At 42.0% G+C, this 22722-nt stretch overlaps 1 protein-coding gene across 4 annotated transcripts; it reads left to right on the forward strand.

Moving 5' to 3' along the window:
- The first annotated feature begins 669 nt into the window (after positions 1-669).
- Positions 670-13230, forward strand: LOC134225325 (zinc finger protein with KRAB and SCAN domains 5-like). 4 transcript variants are annotated; one of them, XM_062705295.1, is made up of 7 exons: positions 670-1132; positions 10029-10237; positions 10317-11183; positions 11257-11516; positions 11882-12727; positions 12902-12953; positions 13045-13230. In XM_062705295.1, the coding sequence occupies exons 1-6, from the start codon at positions 838-840 to the stop codon at positions 12951-12953; spliced, it is 2529 nt and encodes an 842-aa protein (XP_062561279.1). In that variant the 5' UTR covers positions 670-837; the 3' UTR covers positions 13045-13230. The 4 variants fall into 4 exon arrangements, with proteins under 4 accessions (XP_062561279.1, XP_062561278.1, XP_062561280.1 ...); XM_062705294.1 differs by having other exon boundaries at positions 12902-13230; XM_062705296.1 differs by lacking the exon at positions 670-1132 and adding an exon at positions 9698-9860 and having other exon boundaries at positions 12902-13230.
- The last annotated feature ends 9492 nt before the right edge of the window (positions 13231-22722 follow it).

Here is a 22722-nt window from a genome sequence, read left to right on the forward strand (position 1 = left end):
CGATACACTCTATTGTTTTACAAAAAAAGTGTATGAAAAAATTGTATAGTTACGATACTTAACAACCCGTACATTCTAATGCGAAAACTTAATTTACTATTTAATGAATGGTTTATAACAATACATTCTAATGTATTTCTATTATTTCATCTACAATATAATCTATGGTCAATTTATTGTTTTTAATCCAGTTTTCCGCGAGCGGTAATGGCCGCCAGCTTGCCTGCGGGTCAGTCTCTGATTTGACGTTTCTGGAGGTCAACTGCACCCACCGCTCCGAGCATTCTGACCAATGTTGCATATAAGAAGGTGCTGATTCAGTGAATTCGAGCCTTATTATATACCTCATTGATCAAAATTCTCGAATGGTGGGTGCAGTTGACCTCCAGAAACGTCAAATCAGAGACTAACCCGCAGGCAAGCTGGCGGCCATTACCGCTCGCGGAAAACTGGATAGTAATGTTACAATAAATTGTATTGTTTTTCTATAATATTTTTTATCCGGGAGGCTTAACAATAATAAATAAAATCACTCCCACCCCCTATTGCGTTACGTAATATTTGAACAGGTCCGTGGTGAAATATATCACCCACAAATATCAGATGTCCATCTCACCCCAATTTTCTTTGACGAAACGTCAAACAAATTTCCTTTCATTTGTATTGGTGCGCTACGGATGCACTTTTGACGCTCTTGTTTACCTGTTTCCCGTCAGAGAAAGAAAATTGTCGACCGAAGTTTCTGCTTAAAATTTTCCATTTTTCCTGCAATTTAAGTGAGCAAATTCGGCAGAATACTGTGCCCAATCGCGAAAGAAAAGCTCTGCTACAGGGATCATGTACTGTTGCATACGCAGCTGCGCGTCAAAGTACGGGAAGGCGTCGGTTTCCTTTCACCGGTTTCCGCAGCACAATGAAATCCGTCGCCAGCGTTGGATCGAGGCAGCGGCCCGGGGCACCGAAATCAACTACGATTACGCGGTGGTTTGCAGCCGGCACTTTGTTGGTGGCCGCCCGGCACGGGCCGGCGATAGCGCCTCGGTCAGCTGGGTCCCGACGCTGCTGCTGGACAAAGGCCTCTCGGATGTCGATGCCATTGCTCGTCGACAAACAGGTGGAACGGTGGACGGGGGTGAGTAATTTATTTGATTTAATAAACATTTCGGTGCTAAATATTCAAACATAGATAGAAATAGTTTAATAATTATCGTTACCTTTCGTAAGTTTATATACTCTTTTTCTACCATTGAAAATTTGACTGCACCTTTTGTTTTTTTGCAGTTTTTTTTTAATTAGGCCACATCAATTTTTTAAAGCAGCCTCGCCATTTTGGATATGTCAGAAAAATTATACAGCAACATTTTTTTTCTATATTTAGAATATATTTAATATCGATTTTATTTTGTCTAACACATTTTCTTAAAAAATACTTACGAGTCATAGGAACTATTTTGATCCGGAACCCTCATAATAGTAAGATCATTAATAAAAAAATAATGGGAAATTTTCCCCTGACCTGATTAATATTTAAGTTCTTTAATTGACTGGTTTTTGTATAAATCAATACATTACAATTACAAAATGATTTATTTCTTCGTAATTACCTAATCCTTTTTTTTCTTATTCAGGTTTTTTTTAAATATCAGCCTCTTTAATATGAAAAACCTAGAATAGTAAAAATGTCTGCGATTGCGGTGAAAACAACATCCGAAAAGTAACCGCGCCGTAAATGTGAATTTTAAAAAGCAACAAAATCGGATTCAAAAATCACTATGGAAACCCGAGCATTGTACTAAAAGTTCGTTTTGAATTGATTCTAACTATTGTCAGTGTAGCACCAAATTAGAATTCGGAAGTAAGGACTTCCGAACCGAACTTTCTTCCGAAGTTTTATTTGTCAAACTAATTGATGCGTTGTTTAGCGCATCTTTAGGCGAATCTAGCGCACTACTTCCGAAGTTGGAAAATTTGCCTGTATCTGGAGAAAAATCCAACTTCGGTATAAAAAGCGGTATAAATTTATTCCGGATAGACAATACCTTTACAGTTGATTCAAAAGTAAAAGATTGCTAATGTCGTTCATGTTCGCGTGACTAACATCTAGGTTACTTTGACCTGGCAGCCAAAGTACCGGTACTACAAGTGTTAAACCGATGTTTGTGATGAAACCAAACATGCACTACAACATGATGCATAAATGTCCAATTGCAGCTTGTTGAAGCATAATTTGGCAAAATAACTAGCGTTCTATTACTTATTTTTCTACTACCTTTACAAACTGCCAGAAAGCAGAAACCCTAAAAGGCCAGTAGACTTAAAAAACCCCACTCAATAGATATGTGTTTTGGTATGTCAAGCGACTAAGTTCTGTGGTTTACTTTTCATCCGTTTGTGCTGCGTTGCGCGTTTAAAGTGTTTTGCGATGAGATCAAAAGATACTTTTCGAATCGATTACTTGCGTTTCCCAGTGAAGCCGTCATTCCAGATGGTGGATGACTTTTGCCGCACAGTGTTAGGACTGAAGAAAGTATTCGTGGTGAGATTTCAGTGTCATCGCGGTGCGGTGAACAATGTGCATTTGTCAAGGTCAAGGACCTGACGCTTGCACAAAAAATCGTGGATGACAACGATGAAAAACATGAAGTGAATATTGCGGGGAACAAGCTCAAGCTTCGTATGATCAATGGAAGTGCAGAACTGAAAGTGCACGAGGTCCTCAGCGCGTTCGAAGAAGTGATCTCGTGGCGGGAATCGCCGTGGGGTGATGGTGGAGTTCGGTGGAATTCCGCTCAGTATATAGTCGGCTCGCATGCTTATACAACGAAACATCAATTCGTGGGTAACGCTGGACTGCTGCTGCACCACGACACCTACCAAAGAAGGTATTAAACGGTGCGTACTCAGATCGCTAAACCGGTCGTTCGAGGCTCTGTCGCTCCTCCACCAGCCACGCTTGAAGTCTCCCGAGCTACCGAAGCCGGCGAGTGTGACCGACCCGTCTGGTCTTATAAATCAACCAGCAAGTCAGCCAGCTCCAAGCACGACAGGCACGCAGCTCTTCATTGTCGTCGATGAGAACGAAATCACAATGCGCCGAGCTGCGGTATTAGTGGATATTTTTAGAAAGCGTAACACCAGGCGTAATGCACCTTAGTATCAATGTGCTTGCTCCTCCTATTCTGTCGCTCCAACGAAACAAAATCGATGCAGCTTTTATTGTCTTCGTAGACGACAGTAGCTTCTTGGTGCATCTTCGGCCAATAGCCTGCGCAACCAAACCGCTTCGGAAGCTGCTTCAGAAGGAGCAATATATTCGGCCTCCTTTGTTGATGTGGCCACGCAGTTTTGCTTCCGACTCGCCCAACTGACTGTTGCACCACCGACTTGGAATAGGAAACCACTGGTAGACTTCCTATCTCCGGCGTCCCCCGCCCAGTCAGCATCGCCACTGAAATATCAGGTCTGGTATTTGTTGCCACATACAAAAGCACGCCGACCAAACTATGGTACTGTTCGTTATCTGGTAACGCTTCGCTATCCTGTTTCCAATAGTCGACGTCTAAAGGATACCTTGACCGCTTTGCCTGATCAAGCCCAAAACGGCAGGCAATGTCACGAATGAATGCTTGCTGGTTAAGGCAAAAAACACCGCGTTCGTCCTTCCTCACGCTGATACCGAGGAAATGGTTCACTGCGCCGAGTGACGTGATTTCTATTTTCTTCTTCAAAGAATGTTCCATTCCAGTTGTATTATTTTGCGTTCATCTTTCATTGCAACAATCAAGTCATCCACGTGCATGAGTACATCCATTCCCCGTTTTTTAAACGCTTCCAGTACAGGCAAGCGTCCGAATCCGATTGACGAAAGCCCAGCTTCTGCAAGATCTCCTTTACAGTTCCGTTCCAAACCCTCGCCGCTTGCTTCAGTCCATAGAGACTTCGTTTGAGACTGCAAACTAGCTCCTCCTTACCTGGCACCGAATACCCTGGCGGCTGGCGCATAAATATCTCTTCTTCTAGGCTTCCGTTTAAATAGGCGTTCTTCACATCAATGTGTCGCACATGAAACTTCCGATGACCTGCTACTGTCAAAAGCACCCTTAGTGTAGACTGCATAGCAACCGGCGCGAACACCTCGCCATAATCAACACCGGCACGTTGTGCGAATCCCTGGGCAACTAACCTTGCTTTGAAGCGGACAGTCTGCCCACTGGAATCTTTCTTCTCCTTGAATACCCATTTCGATCCTATAGCTTGTCTTCCAGCAGGTAATGGCACGAGCGACCAGGTACCGTTAGACATAAGTGATTGTTAGGGCCGATGCCCACGTAGCGTTTTTTCAACGCTGCGTGCACGTGGCGTTGAAAAAACGCAGGTGTGCATCGGTGCGGCGACGCTGCGTTACCGCTTTTTCCCGATGCACACATGCGTCCTTTTAACGCCGTGTGCACGCAGCGTTGAAAAGACGCTACGTGGGCATTGGGCCTTATTCTTCCGCCATGGCTTTCAGCCATTCCTCTTTGTTCACACTACGGATCGCTTCCTTATAACTTTTGGTTCACTTGTGCTAAGTCGTGCCACGCCTACGATATAGTCCTCCATCCGTCTTGGTAGCTCACCTAAATTCGACCGTCTCGATCTTCTAGGTTCTTCAACAATCTCGTCCTGCTCATCAGCATCGTGGAACTCATCGTCAGTTGTGTCTATATCGTCAAAACCGTGGAACAGTGGCTCGTCTTGCAAACTTATATTGATTCCATTTTCCGACTGCTCTGGCTCGCGGAGTTGTGATGCTTCTAGTTCCACTTCTGGCAGCACTTCTGCTTCTTCATCCAGAGATTTCTTCTTCTGTCGGTGCTCCTCCTGGAACTGCGAACCCAACTCCAAAAATTTTGCGTCCCGGCTGATGGTGATCCTGTTCGTTTGTTTATCAAGAAACCGATAAGCTTTTGTTCCGCTCTCATAGCCAACAAAAATTAATTTCTTGGCCTTGCTCTCCATTTTGCCTCGCTTTGCGTCAGGAACATGGACGAAAGCTACGCAGCCGAACACCTTAAGGTTACTGACATCCGGCTTTTGACCATTCCATAATTCGTATGGTGTTTTGTGCACTGTACGACTCGGCAATCGATTCTGTATATATGCAGCCGCAGCTATCGCTTCTCCCCAATACATTTTTTCCAAACCAGCATCGAGGAGCATACACATTGCCATCTCTTGTAAATATCGGTTACGACGCTCGGCTACACCGTTCTGTTCTGGTGAATAGCCCGCAGTAAGTTGCATTTCTATGCCTTCGTCCTGGTAGAATTGCTTCAAGTTTTCATTGACGAATTCGCCTCCACGATCGGAACGAATGATTCGTGGCTTCCGTCCAAACTTATTCTCTACCAGCCGCACATAGTTTCTAATGCAATCTTTCGCCTGAGCCTTTTCCTTTAGCAAGTACAGCACAAGGTATCTGCTGTAATCGTCGATAAGGGTTATAAAGTACTTCCGTCCTCCGACTGTCGTATTGCTCATAGGCCCGCACAAGTCTGTGTGTATCACTTCCAAAGGCTGAGTGGTTTTCTTAACCGATTGCTGAGGAAAGGGTAGACGAGTCATTTTTCCTTCCAGGCATTCTTCGCAAACGGTTCGTGCAGAGTCTATTATAAATAGAGTTACGCAAAGAGTGAAGCCAAATCTACCTATTGAACTGTCAAACCGTCTACCTATCGAGCAAAGTAAACAAATGATTGTTGGTAAGGCGGAAGTATTGTTATCGCCTGATGATTATTATGGCGAATTAAAACTCATGAATTGAAATGTATTAGATTTGTTCTAGAAACAGCTTTAACAAACTTCAACACCCCCCCCAATAAAGTTGCAACAAGAAACTCACGTGTTTGCACTCTATAGGTGACTTTGGTTATCGAATTAAAAAGCTTTAGAAGTGATCACTCCCGTGAAGTCACTTGAAGGGTTGAACAAAAATGAAAGTTTTCAACATAATAACAAGAGCATCATTCAGAATAAGAGTAAGAAGATCCTCTTTGCGCAACTCTATATAATAGACTCTGGGTTCGTGTACCGCAATCGATCATATGCAACCCATGAACAAGCTGTTCCTTGTTGATCCTGTCGAATACCGAATGATGACGGTGTCAGATTCGGCGATGCCAGGTGTGTTGGTAATTGAGTGAATGACCATCCTCTCTTGCCACCGAAACACTGTCCTTACGAATCCGGAAGGTCGTGTTCACCTTACAGGCCAGAGTTTATCATTTTATCTCATGTTTCCAAAACCTTGTTACTATTTTTATTAAAAAATCAATAAAAGCGTTTATTGTCCCCTGTCATAAGACGAGTTACTCGTCTTATGACAGGTGAAAACATTCCACTAAAAAGCTCAAAATAATTTTCTTATCGTTTATTGTCATTTTTTTTATTCATTCTGTTTATTTAAGGCTCACTCGCCGCATCCAGCTTTACCGAGCCGATAACACTTAACACTAGTCAGTACTAAACCCCATTCCATTTTTATTTCCCAAATTTTGTTTCACTTTCTCGACTATTTAAAGTTATTTGATAGAACACCACTTAGCGCAAGAACGTTGCCTTTGTGAACTGCAGTGTGCTTGTGACGAGTAGCGTCCACCGTAGCCCCGGGCCCCCACAATTCTTATGTACCAAAACTAACCTTTTTTGTACATTTTGGGGCCCTTACAACCTGTTGTCACCGGTGCCCCCTTCCGGCTAAACCCGGCCCTGTTTGGAACCCAATCAAAAGTTTTATTTTGTAAAACATATTTTTTGTAAAAAAGGTAGAAAAAAGCTAGAATATCATGAAACCTGAAAACGGTTTCAGACTGAATCGTGCATAAAAACGTTTTACATACCCTCATTATTGATATCCATATTAATTTTCGTCTTAGAAATGAGCATGAGCATAACCATGATGATCGTGTATTTCGTATTCGCTACTCCGTGATCGACCAGAACAATCGCATTTGAACAGGGAATTAAACGGATTGAAGGATGGGATTCGCTCTCCAACCTCAATGGGCACAGTCCAAGAGCTCTAGTATTTTGAATTATCGATAACGGTGCTGGTCACATCCTCACGGTCATCGGAGATAGGAAGGTCACTCGTCCACTGCAAGCCGAGAACACCTCTGCACTCACCACGAGAGATTATATTGTTCCTGGATTTCGAGTTAAAAGTAATATTATTGAAGAAGAAACAGCTTGTTTATAATTGTTTGCACACTTAAAAAAATTGACCGAACTCGGTTAAATTTTAACCGATTTTTTATCTGCTGAACGCTCGGTTGTCCACTCGGTTCAAAGGTTAACAACCGAGCAGTCGTTAAACTTTTCAGCAATCTCTTTCTGTCAAAATTACCGAAAAAACTCGGTTCACGAAAAAACGGCATATATAAACGAAGTTAGGTTGTTTTGAAAGTTTACCGAAATGTGTCAAATAAACCGACTGTTCGTTAACAAAATAATGCGAGGAATAATTATACAACAGTTCATAATTAGAAGAAAATAGAAACATTTCAGTCAGTTATCAATATTATTTTTATTCAGTTTAGTGTTAAGGAAAACCGTATATAAAAAATCAAATTATTGTCATAAATTCACGGAATTACTTCCACTTTTTTGCTTTTAATATTTTTATCATTTACCCTGGTTTAACCTGTTGAGAATTGAAAAATACAAAATGGTTAATCCAGAGAAACAAAAAAAAATTCGAAAATGAAAGTAGGAGGAATGGAACGGGCCTGGGATTGAACCCACGACCTCCTGCGTATGAGGCAGAAGTGGTAGCCATATGACCATCAAGCCCGTTCCATCATTGATATCTATATTGATTTTCGTCTTAGAAATCATTAAAAACCAAGAAAAACACGATTATACGCTAATATTTTTTCATGCATATTTCCGATAAAACTAGCATTAAAAATATGGTGAAATTTTGACAGCCAGCATTGCTTATACATGTAAACTATAGATAGTGGAATATATAGATGAGCGAAGATAAATCCTCTGTCTCCAAACGAACTGTCAAACGTGTCTCCAAACGAGCATGACGTCACGATTTCAATGGAAACGTTAAGGGCTGTGACGTCATATGCGCGTGCGCACGGGCAAAAAAATCGACTCAGCCATGCTTTCGCTCATCTATAGATTCTACTATCTATAATGTAAACAATATTGATTAAAAAATCCTATGGCAGATTAGTATTACTATTTGAGAGTAGAGTACACATTTGCCCGGAATAAGGCAAAAGAGTAGATGACTCCTTATTTAAAAGTATGCATTTGCCCGAAATAATGCAAATCAAGCTCTATCTGGATTAAGGGCGAATGTCGCAAGAGAGGATTCTCTTCGTCGACTTCCCCTCTTTTGAATAAAAGTGACAAGCAACGGATTTATTTGTGGTTTATTACCTCAGAACGATAGAAAACAATGCCAACTTGCATTCTGAGGTGATAAACTGCAAACAAATCTCCTGCTTGTCACTTTTATTCAAAAGAGGGGAAGTCGACGAAGAGAATTCTCTCTTGCGACGTTGCGACATTCGCCCTTTTACCAGATAGAGCTTGAAATGAGTAGATGACTCCTTCTTTAAAAATTATGCATTTGCCCGGGATGAAGCAAAAGAGTAGATGACTCCTTTAAAAGTACGCATTTGCCCTGAATAAGGCAAAAGAGTAGATGACTCCTTCTTTAAACGTAAGCATTTTCCCGGAAAAAAGCAAAAGAGTAGATAACTTCTTCTCTAAAAGTACACATTTGCCCGGAATAACGCAAAAGAGTAGATGACTCCTTTAAAAGTACGCATTTGTCCGGGATGAAGCAAAGGAGTAGATGATTCCTTTAAAAGAAAGCATTTGCCCGGAAAAAGGCAAAAGAGTAAATGACCCCTCTTTAAAAGTACGCCTTTTCCGGACAGAATACTACATGACCCATTTTTCCAAAGCACGCATACGATTGGTATAAGATAAATGAGCTGATGATTCCATCTTTTAAAGCACTCGATTTCTCCTTATAACGAGAAAGCATGCATGCATTTGGTTGGAAGAATTCTAATGAGTAGATCATTCCCCCATTCGAAGCACGCATTTTTCAGGAATAAGGCAAATTAGCACATTATTTCTTTTTTTAAATCTCTCTTTAAAACTCGCATATGCCCAGAATAAGGCAATATTACAGATGTAAATTGAGCTGCTTTCTAGAGTTTTTACAATTCTAGACCAACATTTGAAAAGGGCGTAACAGCCAAAATTTATTTCTACTGATTCCTCGTCTACATATATAGCTATATATGTAGACCAGGAATCAGAAGGAATAAATTTTGGCTGTTACGCCCTTTTCAAATGTTGGTCTAGAATTCTTTTAATTTTAATGCCAAATGATCGTTATGCCAAATGGCCCTTAAATCATTATGACTATTTTTCTTTATTATGCCAAACGGGCGTGATACCAAATGGTCTTTATGCCAAATGACCCCTGGCTATTCAACTCGTTAAGCATTATGCCATTTGGGGTAGCCTCAAATTCATGTACGGCATTGTGGCTCACCGTGCAGGGTAGATCGTGTACCCTAACGACCTTTGCCACTTCATTGTCTATCAGCCCCATCAGAACACAACTGCGGGTGTTATGCAATTGAATGCTTTTAACATCCGCATGATTGATCTTTATTTGATCCTCCAAGAAATGCTTGACATTCTCAACGTCGGGACGAATTGGAAGCACACTAAAATCGACCACAAGTGTAGTTTCCCGCGCACTTCCCATTATGTTGGTTGCGAATTGTGTTTAACAAAAGCGAGAGAGAACAAGAACGCGTCTGCCGTTTGCGATGGTAAAATATGAACGTTGTTGGGATTTATGAGTGAGGGCCTTCTTTCATACAACACTATTGAGCATATACCTATCGCTCATGCGTTTTTAAATTTTAAAAGGTTCCCCCAAAGCTAAAAAATGCTTTGTTTCAAATTGATTTGCAATCGTCTACTTTTTATTTCAACAGGCGCCATTCAGGACGATGATGATTTAGATGTTAGCTGTGCCGTTCGTGGCTGCGGCATGACGAAAGAGGAAAACCCTTCATTGCTGTTCTTTTCCGTTCCCCGGGATCAAAGCGAACGGCGTAGGTGGTTGCTGCAAATTGGAATGCTGGACAACGCTATCGATTTTTACAGAGACACAGTTTTGGCCGTCTGTGAATTGCATTTCGATGTAAGTTGGGTTGGTGACCGTTCAACTTCGAATGCAATCCGATATTATGAATCTTAATATCACTTCATTTGCTTTTCAGCTTTCCAAAGATTTGCTTAATTATGATGACGTCATATCCATGGGAAGAACCGCCATGCTAAAGGAGAATGTTATGCCAAGTCGGAATGTCCCATCAATAGGATTCACCCAAGACACGTTCGAGGATACGCTAATGCCGAAACAAGAAGTCACTTCCATACCGGAAGACGATGATGAATTATCTCTGCTAGAGGAAATGCCTGATCGGAATGGAGGAAATGATCAGGCTATGCCGGAATATCCAGACCACATGCAGCCAAGTCCCATTGAAGAGTTCGTACACATTTGTCGTTCTTGTTTATGTACCGATAAAGTGAATCTCGTATCCGCATTTGATGATAGATTAGCGGATATTTTCCTTCAATTCACAAATGTAAACATTGATGAAAATGAAGGCATTTCCACGATGATTTGCATAGACTGTAAATCAAGACTGCTAGACATTCATTTCTTCCGCGATACTTGCGTCACGAACACACAAGTTCTACTTCATCGCTATCAGAAGTGCTACGGATTGGCAGCGCATAATGATCTATCTCATCTTGGATCCATGGAGGATGACGATACTCTTGAAGTAACTCCAAACACTACCGACAACAGTCGGTACGAAATGGGTGCCGATGATCCTGAAGATCTGTTGATGCCACAGAAAGAAGAAGCGGAGCCTTCAATTTTTTTCAAACCTAAAAAACCGCGCGGTAGACCACCCAAAGTACCCGCGACTCCGCCGAAAACATTAGTTTCTCCGAAACCCGTTGAGTCGCCGAAACCGTATAAATCTCAAAAGATTGCCATTATGAAGAAACGCTTCAAGTGCAAGTTTTGTCGCAAGGAATACAACTCTCGACCTGGATTCGAAATGCACACGGTTGGTGGTTTTATTTTAGCATTTCACATGAACAATATTTAATGGAACTGATTTTTCACTTGTGCAATTTTAGGCAACCCACAAGTACCACAATCAGAGTGATTTCACCGAAGAGTGCAGACGATGCGACATTCTGACGCGCAAAGGTGAGGTGCACCGTTGCTACACGGACATTCTGTACTGCTACGTGTGTGGGGAGAAGTACGGTAAATGGGGACACCTGAAGCTCCACCTGGCAAAGAAGCACAAAATCAAAACAAAGCGAAGGGAATTGATGCAGAAACTGAAGGAGATGGGCTACGTCGTTGGACCTCGGGTTAATGCCCTGAAAATGTAAGTATTGAAGTAAACGGGATCTTTGGGACAATGATATTATGTTGACTTGTTCTAAACTTCTTCGAAAGTCATTTTTTGCGGTTTTGACGGGTTTCCTAATATTTTTGAAAAACCGCGTGAAAGGAATCCGCCAAAAAACCACGTAAATCCCGAAATCAGCGTGACAAAAACCGCGTAAAAAACGACCCACGTAAAAAGTAAGCCCACTGTATTTAACCCATGTTGTCAAATATCATGTTTAAAAAATAAAAAGGAATATGCAATCCTTTTATTTTTAATCGATAGGTAAAATAGATTGTTCTGCTAACTGCCTGCTATTAGCTTGTGACAAATAAGGATAACATTTTCGCATTTTTCCACAGCCCACCGGTATCCCATGTTGCACAAAAAGAGGAATCTGAAGACGACGAAGATGAATACGGGACTTCGAACCCATTGGATCAAGACAAATCTGCCAGCTCTCGTAGTGTTACCAACTCTCCAATCGAACACCAGCAGCAGTGTAGTTTCTGCGGGGTAGGCTTTGCCTACAACTCCAGTCTAGAGATGCATCTGAAAACGCATAGCGCAATCGAACTAACTCAATGCAATGAATGCGATTCAAATTACGATTCGTATTACCATCTGGAGCGCCACCACGATGAACACGAGGACGAATACCCATTAACGGAGGAAATCATCTGCCGGTTCTGCGGAAAGCAATTGCAGCGGCAGCAAACTCTACTGCTCCATTACCAGTATGTCCACAAAGATAAGAACGTGGTCCAGTGCAGCACTTGCCCGCAATTGTTTGGAAACGCCCTTGAGCTATCGAATCACGGATGTAATGGTCAGAGGAGGAAAAGTGTTGCCTCTTCATCAACTGCCGCCACAAATGGCGATTTTGTTATAATCAAACCGGAATCGATTCTCAAGGGTAAGACGTCCGCTGCCATGGCAATGAATGAAGATGACTCGAATTCGATTCCGGTTGGCATGCAAGGCGCTGACGGAGCTGACCCTCTACTTGGATTGGGCAACGAAGAGGTAATCGATCTCGATTCTGACGACGAAGAAGATTTGGGGAAGGATGACTCCAGCCAGGAGAAAACCAGCTACGATTGCTCCATGTGCGACAAACAATTCACGAAGCAGGACATCCTGGAGCGACACATGAAACTGCACCGAATGATGAATGACGCCAAGGCCAATGAAATTGGGCTGCGAAAGTAAGTATCGAAAACATGGAGGTACCTACCAATTGTTTTGTGTATTGTTTCGGGGAACATTGATGTGCGGTTAAAGGAAAGTACTATACTATTAAACCATCATCTTGAGTATTTAGATCTATATGTGAAATGCTATTCCATTATGTATTAGAGACTAATTTCATTTGCTTGTAGTTCCTTTTTCAGAGCTATGAATTGCCGCCGTGAAGTATCACAGCCCATCTAGGTAAGCGAATCCAAGTTTTATAAATGTAATTGTAAATAATTGTGATCTCCCTGCTGGCTTTTTGTGGCTGTTACGAAATTGTATTTTGAAGCCACTACAAGTTCAATACTTGGTGAGTATTTAGCTTTTTAAAAGGAAGTTAATAGTAAGAAGTTATAGATCCCCAAAAGAGGATCATTTCAGTTGTTCGCAATATTTTAATTCATTTAATCGCAAGTAATTAGTGTGAAATACTATCCTTATCGCAGAGTTAAATAATAATACAAACAAACAATAAGTATAATTTATTCTCACTTCCTCTAATACAAAATGTCGACAAAAACTAGGTTTGAATAAAAAAAATACCTACACGTTGTTAGCTGGCTTGAGCTTGAGATTTGCACTCGTGACTAAAGATCTACTAGACTGTTTCAAATATGGCACATATTCCTTGTGCTACTTTGAACAGAATGTGTTCAGAGTATATTTCCGGATTCATCCTGGAAATTACTCGGGCAAGGTCACATTCTATTCTAAGGATCACAAAGCATGTACCACATTTGAAACTAGTCGATAGACCTTTGATTACGCGTTTTCTTGAATTACTGTGACCTAACTCCAGATTTGGCACGGCAGGCACGGAAAATCCTGGCTAAAGCGTACCATCGGTACTTCGCGTACCTGAAGGAATAAAATAGACCCCATCTAGCAGTCCTTAGCCTCTTACCCAGCAACTCTTATCCCTCCTACCTACCTCCTCGTGGCGCTGGCCAGGATACGAGTAATCTTAGGGAAGATCGGGTAATCAACCCCGTTGGGAACTATGGTCGTATGCTGACAGGGAAGGGCAGAACGTAGAACGTTATAGACGGAAGCGGAGACAGCAGACCCGCCTTTTTCAGGGGAAGTAATGCCGTCTGGAAGAAGCGGAATGCGAGGTCAGTTCAGCGGACGAAGTTAGGGATGCCATCCAACAGCTAAAGACCAATAAAGCAGCTGGTAAGAATGGTAATGGAGCTGAGCTCATCCTTCAAAAATGGCGTAAATACCAGGTCCCAACGCACCATCTGTTTATTGATTTCAAGGCGGCATACGGCAGTATAGACCGCATAGACCTATGAAAAATTATGGACGAGAACAATGTTCTTGGGAAGCTTACTAGACTGATCAAATCAACGGTAGCCTACCTGTATACCTGGTTGGCTACAGCGCCGATACACCTACGCCTGGCGTATTGTAGAGCTCCATAATCATCGGTCTTGGGCGATGTTCCTCCAGTTTCCTCGAACGTTCAGGGTCCCCATGTCGGATTGCACCGCGTGCAGCGAGCGTGTTCGTGGCCTTCCACAAAGTCGCCGGCCCCTATCTGGTTCTCTGTTGAATATTGTTTTCGCTATTCTTTCTTCCGACATTCACACTAAGTGACCAGCCCACTGAAGTCTGCCGTGTTTTATACGATTCACAATATTTTCTTCTTTGTATACTTGATACAGATCATGATTCATGCGTCTGCGCCACACACCATTTTCTAGTTTCTCTCCGAGTATTGTACGCAGCACTTTTCGCTCGAAAACCCCGAAAGCTATCCGGTCCGCCTATTTTAATGTCCATGCTTCATGTCCATAAAGGGACACTGGTAGAATCAGAATTTCGTATAGAGCTAATTTCGTTTACGTCTGCATGCTGCGGGACGTTTTTCCACTCGCGCAGCTTTTCCAATTCCTGGCAAAACAGATCTCGTGAGGTCCTCGAACGGCAGTCGCCTCCAACCATTTGTGTAGCCGGCTAGCCTCTATTGTAGGACCGTCCAGGCCGGGCCGACACGAGTGCAGCTACAGAACTTGTGCTGGAGAGTTTCAGGTACCTGTCCCAAGTAACATTTTAAGTTTTATAACGCTCTTGAAGACCATAATTTACTCTACAAGAGTGTTATAAAACCAGTATAAAACCAAAATGTTACTAGGGGTATGTCACAGTGTTGACAGTTCTCGTCCGCCACCTGTTGCATCACGTGCAGAAGCTTCCGATGATCGATTTTTCCATTCACCAGCAGGTAAAGTTGGGATCGATGATATGAGGGAAGTTCCTTCATTCCGCCAGTCAAGCGCTGGACTGTTTCGTTCCACCTTTGGCAGTTTGGTTTCACCCGCTGGTACAGATTCAGCCTATGCAAGGACTGCAGCCACATTTGCTGTGAGAACTTGCTCGCCAGCGCATCCCAGTTGAGTGTGGTCATCAGCCTAATCGAGTTGGCGAAGGTAACACCCAGAATCTTGACTACGTTGGCTGTTTGTAGCCAGTGGGTACCAATTTCGTTTCGTTACCTTCGAAAAAGCCAACATTCACTGCAACCGTTTTCCGCAAATTCAATTTTGCGCCGGCGGCAAGCCCAAAGCGACGAAATATTTCATTCATCGCTTCTATTTGCCACGATGACGTAACAACCACGCTGATGTCGTCGGCGCAGGAAACTATAGCAGATCATCCCCACATGCTTGCCCTCTCCTCCAGAGAGGTGCACATTGAGGCTTTGGTCCGATTCGTGAATCAAAATCCAATTAAACTTAAAAGTGACTGTTCGAAAATTTCCAAATAACCCAGCCCACAGAGCAAGATTACTTTTGACAGATATTGAATCATTTTTGATAGATGTTTTGTTGGTCTTGCTGGGTAGCACCAGCCATTCTTATGAGCGGGAGATTTCATAATTTCCGAACTGTCACTTTTAAGTTTAATTCGATTTTAATTCACGAATCGGACCAAAGCCTGATGCTACGTTTTGACAGGGCAAGTGAATTGAACAACTCAGTTGAATTCAATTGACTTGCCAAAAGTTGAACATGTTCAACTTTCTTTTCGTTCAAGTGAATTGAATTAAGGTGTTTACACGTTCAGTTCGCGTTCGATTCAAGTGACTTGCTCAATTCACTTGACTTGTCTAAACGTAGCATGAGAGAAGAAAGATGAGTTCATCGTTGAACCCGAGCGACCGCATGGTTTCAAAAAGGAATGAATGCCGTACCCGATCGAAGGCGTTCTCCCGTTCTCCAGATCGAAGCTGATGAGCTTACCGGCGCGACGGTGGTGACAGAGATTGGCAATCCTATCTTTCAGAGCGAGAGTGGCCTGGAAGATGTTTCGCTCTGCGTTTAAACATTTCTGTCCATTGCTTAAGACGCCTTCATAATGGGTTATCCACGTGAGTGACATTTATGTGCTCCTTCACCGCTACAGCTGTGCCTCTCCTTGTGTGGTCCACATTCGCGAAAACGACAAAGCCAGGCAAGGAAAGCTGTTCGTTCTCGACTTCCTGCAGACACACGATATCGAGGTTTTGGCTGCTTATGAAGGTTCGGAGTGCGTTCAGTTTCGTGGGGTTCGTGATCGTGCCGATGTTGATGGATACGAGATTGTATGACGTGAGAGCCATTTATGGAAGGAAGTCCACATCCTGCTCGTCGTCACCGTCTGGCATCACTGTTTCTTGCCGGGTGGGCGCCCTCGGCTTCGGCTACTTCTCGTCGATGTGGACGATACGCCCGTATCGTTGCCGGCGTTTCAATCTTTCGATCGCATTGCGTTTGCTGGCTTTAACAATATGTCAACCAAGAGGACTTCAGCGGTCTGTGGTTGTGTGCACAACGACGACGAGTTGTGCGCGGTTTGTGTTTGCAACGAACTGGGAGACACCGTTCGTGCAACTCTGGGTGGTGCGGATAGAATCGATTTGGTTGTCAAACTGAAGCCAAAATTTTCTATTGTGCCGGAGCCAAACATTGAAGATTGTGGTTATGTTCGTTTCTGATCTAATATTGAGAAGTATTGTTATTATTTTGGGAAAAAAAAACTTTGTTTGAGTTTCGTATTCTTTGTAACAAATATTCTCACATTATATTTCGAGTGGAAAATTAGTGGGAATGCAACTAAAAGCATTCGTTACGAAATTTCACGAGATTCAGCAGCTGATCGGAGCATGAATGTATGTAAACAATCGTAAAGTCATGTAGAGTCTAGCGCATTTGTGCGCTCTCATGCAGCGTGGAAAGAGAAATTCGAAGAGCGGGAAATGTTTGACAGCCAAGTAACTGCAAAATAATTTTGTTTATGGGAGTGATTTCAAAATATCCCTCTGCTCGCTTGAGCGCAGAAAAGCGGCTCTATCCGCAGTACCCAGGTGCAACTGGAGCAGCAGATTGGCTAGCAGTTGGGTTTTTTGAGCCGGACTGTTCGGTCTGACTCGACGGCTGTGGCAGCTCGGGAAAAGCCTCCAGCGATGTTGGTGGTGAGCGACAGAACGCTGACCTACCGGTTTGGCGCTCGGGGGTTTTGCAACGTTCGCCTTTTTTCGCCGGTAGTTGTCGTGGCCCAGTTTGCTCCGCCACGTTCGCATAGCTCTTCTGGACTAGCAGCTTTTTGTTCTGGACACACGATATGCCAGTATGCGCCAACCAACACCACTAGGTCTTCCCCTATCTCTACATGTCGCCATGTACTTTGTCTTGGTAGAGTTAATGGTTAAGCCTATCCTCGCCGTCTCTCTCTTCAGTGGGACAAAAGCCTCCACTACTGCTCTGCGATCGATTCCAATAAGGTCGATGTCGTCCGCAAAACCCAGGAGCATATGCGACCATGTGATGATAGTGCCGTTCCTCTGCACGCCAGATCTCCTAAAGCGCCTTCGAGTGCAATGTTGAACAATAAATTCGAAAGTGCATCACCCTGCTTTAATCCGTCTAAGGTCAAAAACGAGGTTGACACTTCGTCTGCAATCCGAATACTTGATTTCGAGCCATCCAGCGTTGCACGTATCAGCCTAATCAGTTTCGCCGGAAAACCATGTTCGGACATTATCTGCCACAGCTCATTTCTCTTCACTGAATCGTACGCTGCTTTGAAATCAATGAACAGATGAAGAGTCTGCAAGTTGTACTCCCGGAATTTATCAAGGATCATTCCAAAGCAACGGTAGATGGTGTGCAAAACTGTGTGAAGATTTCGGGCTAACACTCCAGTTCATTCGAATCGCGCCAGGGACTAAGACAAGGTGATGGACTTTTGTGTCTGTTGTCATGCGGAGAGCCGGGTGTAACAGCCGGAGTACGATTTTCAACAGATCCAGTCAATTTATTTGTTTCGCGGATGACATGGACATTGTCGGCCGAACATTTGCAAAGGTGGCAGAATTGTACACCCGCCTGCAACGTGAAGCAACAAAAGTGGTGAAGGACTGGTGGACTGGTGAAGGACTGGTGGTGAATGCATCGAAGACAAAGTACATGCTAGTGGGCGGAATCGAGTGCGACAGGGCCCGCCAGCGATAGGGCACTTCTTGTGTTATGATAGACGGGGATACCTTTGTGGTGGTCGGGGAATTCGTCTACCTTGGATCCTATTGCTAACGGCTGATAACAATGTTAGTCGTGAAATACGAAGGCGCATCATCTGGGAGGCGGGCCTACTACGGGCTCCAGAAGAAAATGCTGTAAAAAAGATTCGCCACCGCACCAAATGTGCTATGTACAAGACGCTGATAAAACCGGTAGTCCTCTACGGACATGAAACATGGACAATGCTAGGGAGGACTTGCAAGCACTCGGAGTATTCGAGAGACGGGTGCTTAAGATTATCTTTGGCGGTTTCAGCATCTCAGCGTAGTTTGGTCGAAGGCGCTATTGATAAGATCGCTTCTGGCATTCTCGCCGCTGTGTGTAGGGGAAGAGGACCCAAAATGCCCCCCCGGGGCAAAACGCCTTTCGGATATTCACTTATATTTACCAAAACCCCCCCCCCCCCCCCCCCCCCCGGGCAAAACGCCTTTCGGATATTCATTTATATTTACCATGTTTGAGATAGCCTTAACAAAACTAGACGTAAAAAAAAGTATTTGCGTTTGTATCGGAATGTAGGGTTTCTGGAACAAATGTTCGCCGAGTTCGAAAAGACGCGTTCGCTGTAGGTCGAAGTAGGCTTGATTGTTTGTATTATATATTGGCTTTAGACCATTTCTAAGTTTTAATTCAAGCAGCGTATTTTCGTACGTCGTACTGAATTTATCGGGGCAGGTCGGAAAAAGTCTAAGAAGAGTTTAATCAAAAACATTTAGAAGGTGGTCAGCAGAAGTCCTAACGGAACTCAGACCAAAACATAAACATAGCGGACCTAGAGCTATGGATGACTATAAAGAAAAGAATGACTAGCTCGGTGTTAGGCGGGCCGAGAAGATTAACGAGGCGTGCACAAATGATAATTAAATTACGCGTAAAACAGAATCGCAAAATAAGATAATATAAAATAGAAAAGCAAATATAAACTTTATTTGATTCCACGGTTTAAAAAAATTTTCTTCCTTTTCTTCCACTAATTAGAATTAGTGGAAGTAAAAGGAAGACAATTTTTTTATACCGTGTAACATTTTCCCCTAAGACGCTCGCAAATAATTATTAATTTATTTGATTTATTAAAACTATTTTCACAATCCATGAATTAAATCACTTTAGATTTAAAATAAAAACTTTTATTTTTGCGTCCTTTTTATGCTCCAAATATGTGCATCAAAATGAATGTAAATTTACAAAATATTTTAGGCTGTGTAGAAAAATGCTGAAAAATGTATCGGATAATGTGCGACTCATCGTTATAGACAGAAGAAAAGCAGGAACTATACACCAGTTAGATGTATCTGCTCTTTTGTTATATCAAGGAATATTGTTAGCTAGCGATATATTGTAGATACTTGTTGTTGAAAATGAAATATAAGACAGCTGCAGTTGCTGGCAGAAGTTTCAGTTAGTAGACTGCCATAAGGTAAATGAAACTCTAGTCTTGTATTTTTTTGTGAGGAAGCTCACTTTGACGTTGGGCGTTCAATGCAAATCAAAATTGTGAGCATACATACTATTAGTAAGCCTGAAGTAGTGTGTCCCGGGTATCCCGGGATTTTCGGGATTTCAAAAATAATATCCCGGGAATCGGGAAATCCCGAATTTTCCTAAATCCCGGGATTTTTCGTCCCGGGATGTCCCGGGATGGAAACTCTAGTGTCAAAATAATAGATAGGAATGAAGGAAAAACTAGAATTTTCCACATTTTGATGAAACATCTAACATTTCGGCGAGGCAAAATGGCCTAGTGGAACTAACCTACAATGTACTACACGTCTCCACACACTGTCCATACCAGAATGCTGATTCGCCGACGCGTGGTGCGTTGTTCCCTAAGAGCTGCCGGCTAAAAGGCGTTTTTCTTCATGAATTTTCCGGCAGCGAAATATCACCACTTTTTTTGAAATGTGAATTCTTTCAATTAAAATTAGAAAAAATCTCAATCATATTGATAATATTAATATTATCAATATGATTGAGATTTTTCCTAATTTTAATATGGCATCAGCTAGTTATTTTATTGACCCTTCCTTCGGAAGTGTCTATAATTTCACATTGTATGCGTTACGCAGGCGTGTTATGTTTTAATCTATCAATAAACCTCTTAGATTATGAAATAAAATGTATAGCAATTGAAACGAATTCACTTTGATATTGAAAATAGAATTTCAACATGTGATATGATATGAATATATGCTTATTTATCTGATTTGTTTCACAGAAACAATTGATTTTAATCGAGGAACAGATAGAAGCATGTAACACAAAACCTACTCAGAAAAGCAAAAACGTAAAAATTTGAAGGGATTTCAAAAATTCCTTCAGTGGAAGCTAAATAGCAAATGTGAGCATGTTTTGATACACTTAGACTACTTATATGCATGTATGTGTGCGTATGTGTGAAAATTCTGAAATTTACTACCATATAAACCTCACTCATTTTTAAGGTATTAAACAACACATTAGTTTTACAAAATTAGGCAGCCATAAGGCAAAATATATGTTACAAGGTTAAACAAATTGCAAACTTCCACATCCATACGTATCTGATGATACATTAGTGATTATAGTGGAAGTAAAGCTTGATCCACTTAGAATTTGGCCGCACGAAATTAGACATTTCTTTGCCGAAAAAGTTCATAAAAAACGGGTCAAGTTTTATTATACAGGGAATTTAATAAATTTTAAAGGAAAAAATATCGGAAAATGTTTCATTGGCATTTCGGATGGAATCTCGGCCTTTTCTCTCAATACCACTCGTTATTTTTTGCACAGTAGAACGGTCAACTTAAGGTGGTTATACAACAAAGCCACAAATCGGCCATCTTGGAAACCACGTGCTTTTTCTTGTGATTTTTCAAGAGCACGAATTGAGAGAACCACTACGCCCATGGGGATGAATCATCCGTAGATCGTTTGTTTACTTGTGCTAACCAATCGACTTTAATTTCAGCATTGTAAGAACATTATTACATTAGATTTGAACTTTGATAATAAGAGTAGAAAACCGTGTGGTGAATTTGAAATTCACCACATGGCTTGATTGTATAATCACCTTAAGGTGATTATAGAATGAAGCCCGTGGTGAATTTCAAATTCACCACACGTTTATTTATATACATTTCCAAAAGCCCAAATCTGGCGTAATAGTTTTCGTACAGTGCCGAAACTCAAATTATGATTGTTCAGCATAACAAAGCAAACGATCTACCATTATTTCAGCCCCATACGCGTTATTGTTCTTTCATCTCGTGCTCTCGAAAAAAATATTGGAAAAGCACGTGGTTTACAAAATGGCCGATTTCTGGCTTCATTCTATAATCACCCTAATCTGCCATTTTTTCACACCACTTCTCCATATAATATGGTTTTCTGATTGTTTTGCACCATTTCTCAAGTTTCTCTATTATAATTGCCTAATATTTTTCGTTCGGATGAAAATTTGGGCATTTTGGTGGTTTGATAGATTTTTCAATAACGTCATTATCATTCGGTTCATACCATGCCATTACATCCCGTCTGTAATGGCAGCTTATTTATTCAGGGCAAAGCAACACCGGACAGTCGTGTGATTGAATGGATGGCAAAAATCGCTTCTGAAGACACTCCTCCTTGTATATTTGCCCATTTATGGTCGCTCCAGTGATGAAAACTTTAGTTTTCTTTCCACAACTGCAGATGCTTTGACATACCATCAATTTGTGGGCAATCTTGCCTGCATATACATATTTGAATTTTCCTGGGGCATTACCCTTCCGTTTGGCAAGGTAAAACTTGTGTCCCGGGAATTGAAAGTCAATTTTAATATTAATTTCATTGCTCATCAAAATATATCAATTGTATTTCGTCAGAACTTGCTCGACCAGCATTCTCGCGCAATGTTTGGCAACCAGGTTCTGTTTCAGGGTCCTGTTGGGACGCTTACTGACATCATACGACTTGAAACCTTCACGCCGACAGATTATTTGAGCTGTGCTGTACGACGCAGTGAACTTTTTCGCTAAATCATGCAAGGAAATCCAAAAATGGTTCCGAACTGCTCTGCAGACTTTCACTTGTAGATTCTGGTCGTATGTTCCGTTTCTACGATTGTTTTGTTCTACGCGATCCAGCAACAGTGTTTCCCGAAAACGTTTGACAGTTTTTACAGTCAATTTCGCTAATTTTAGATACTTTGAAATCATTCCTCCTGACCAAGTTGGATTTCCAACGTGAGTGTGCAAAATTTGTTCTCATCTCTCGCGTTCCATTTTCGATAACTTTTGAACGTGAGCATCAATACTGATGAAACTTTCACCATAAATTAAACAAACCTTCCGCAACGATGTGATGTATTCTACTTCTCGGTACGGCCACCAGAGGCGCCGCAGTAATTGGAAAGAAACGGCCAAATACTAAGTGGATCGAGC

The sequence above is a fragment of the Armigeres subalbatus genome, chromosome 3 (genome assembly GCF_024139115.2).
Source record: "Armigeres subalbatus isolate Guangzhou_Male chromosome 3, GZ_Asu_2, whole genome shotgun sequence".
In the NCBI taxonomy this organism is placed as follows: Eukaryota; Metazoa; Arthropoda; class Insecta; order Diptera; family Culicidae; genus Armigeres; species Armigeres subalbatus.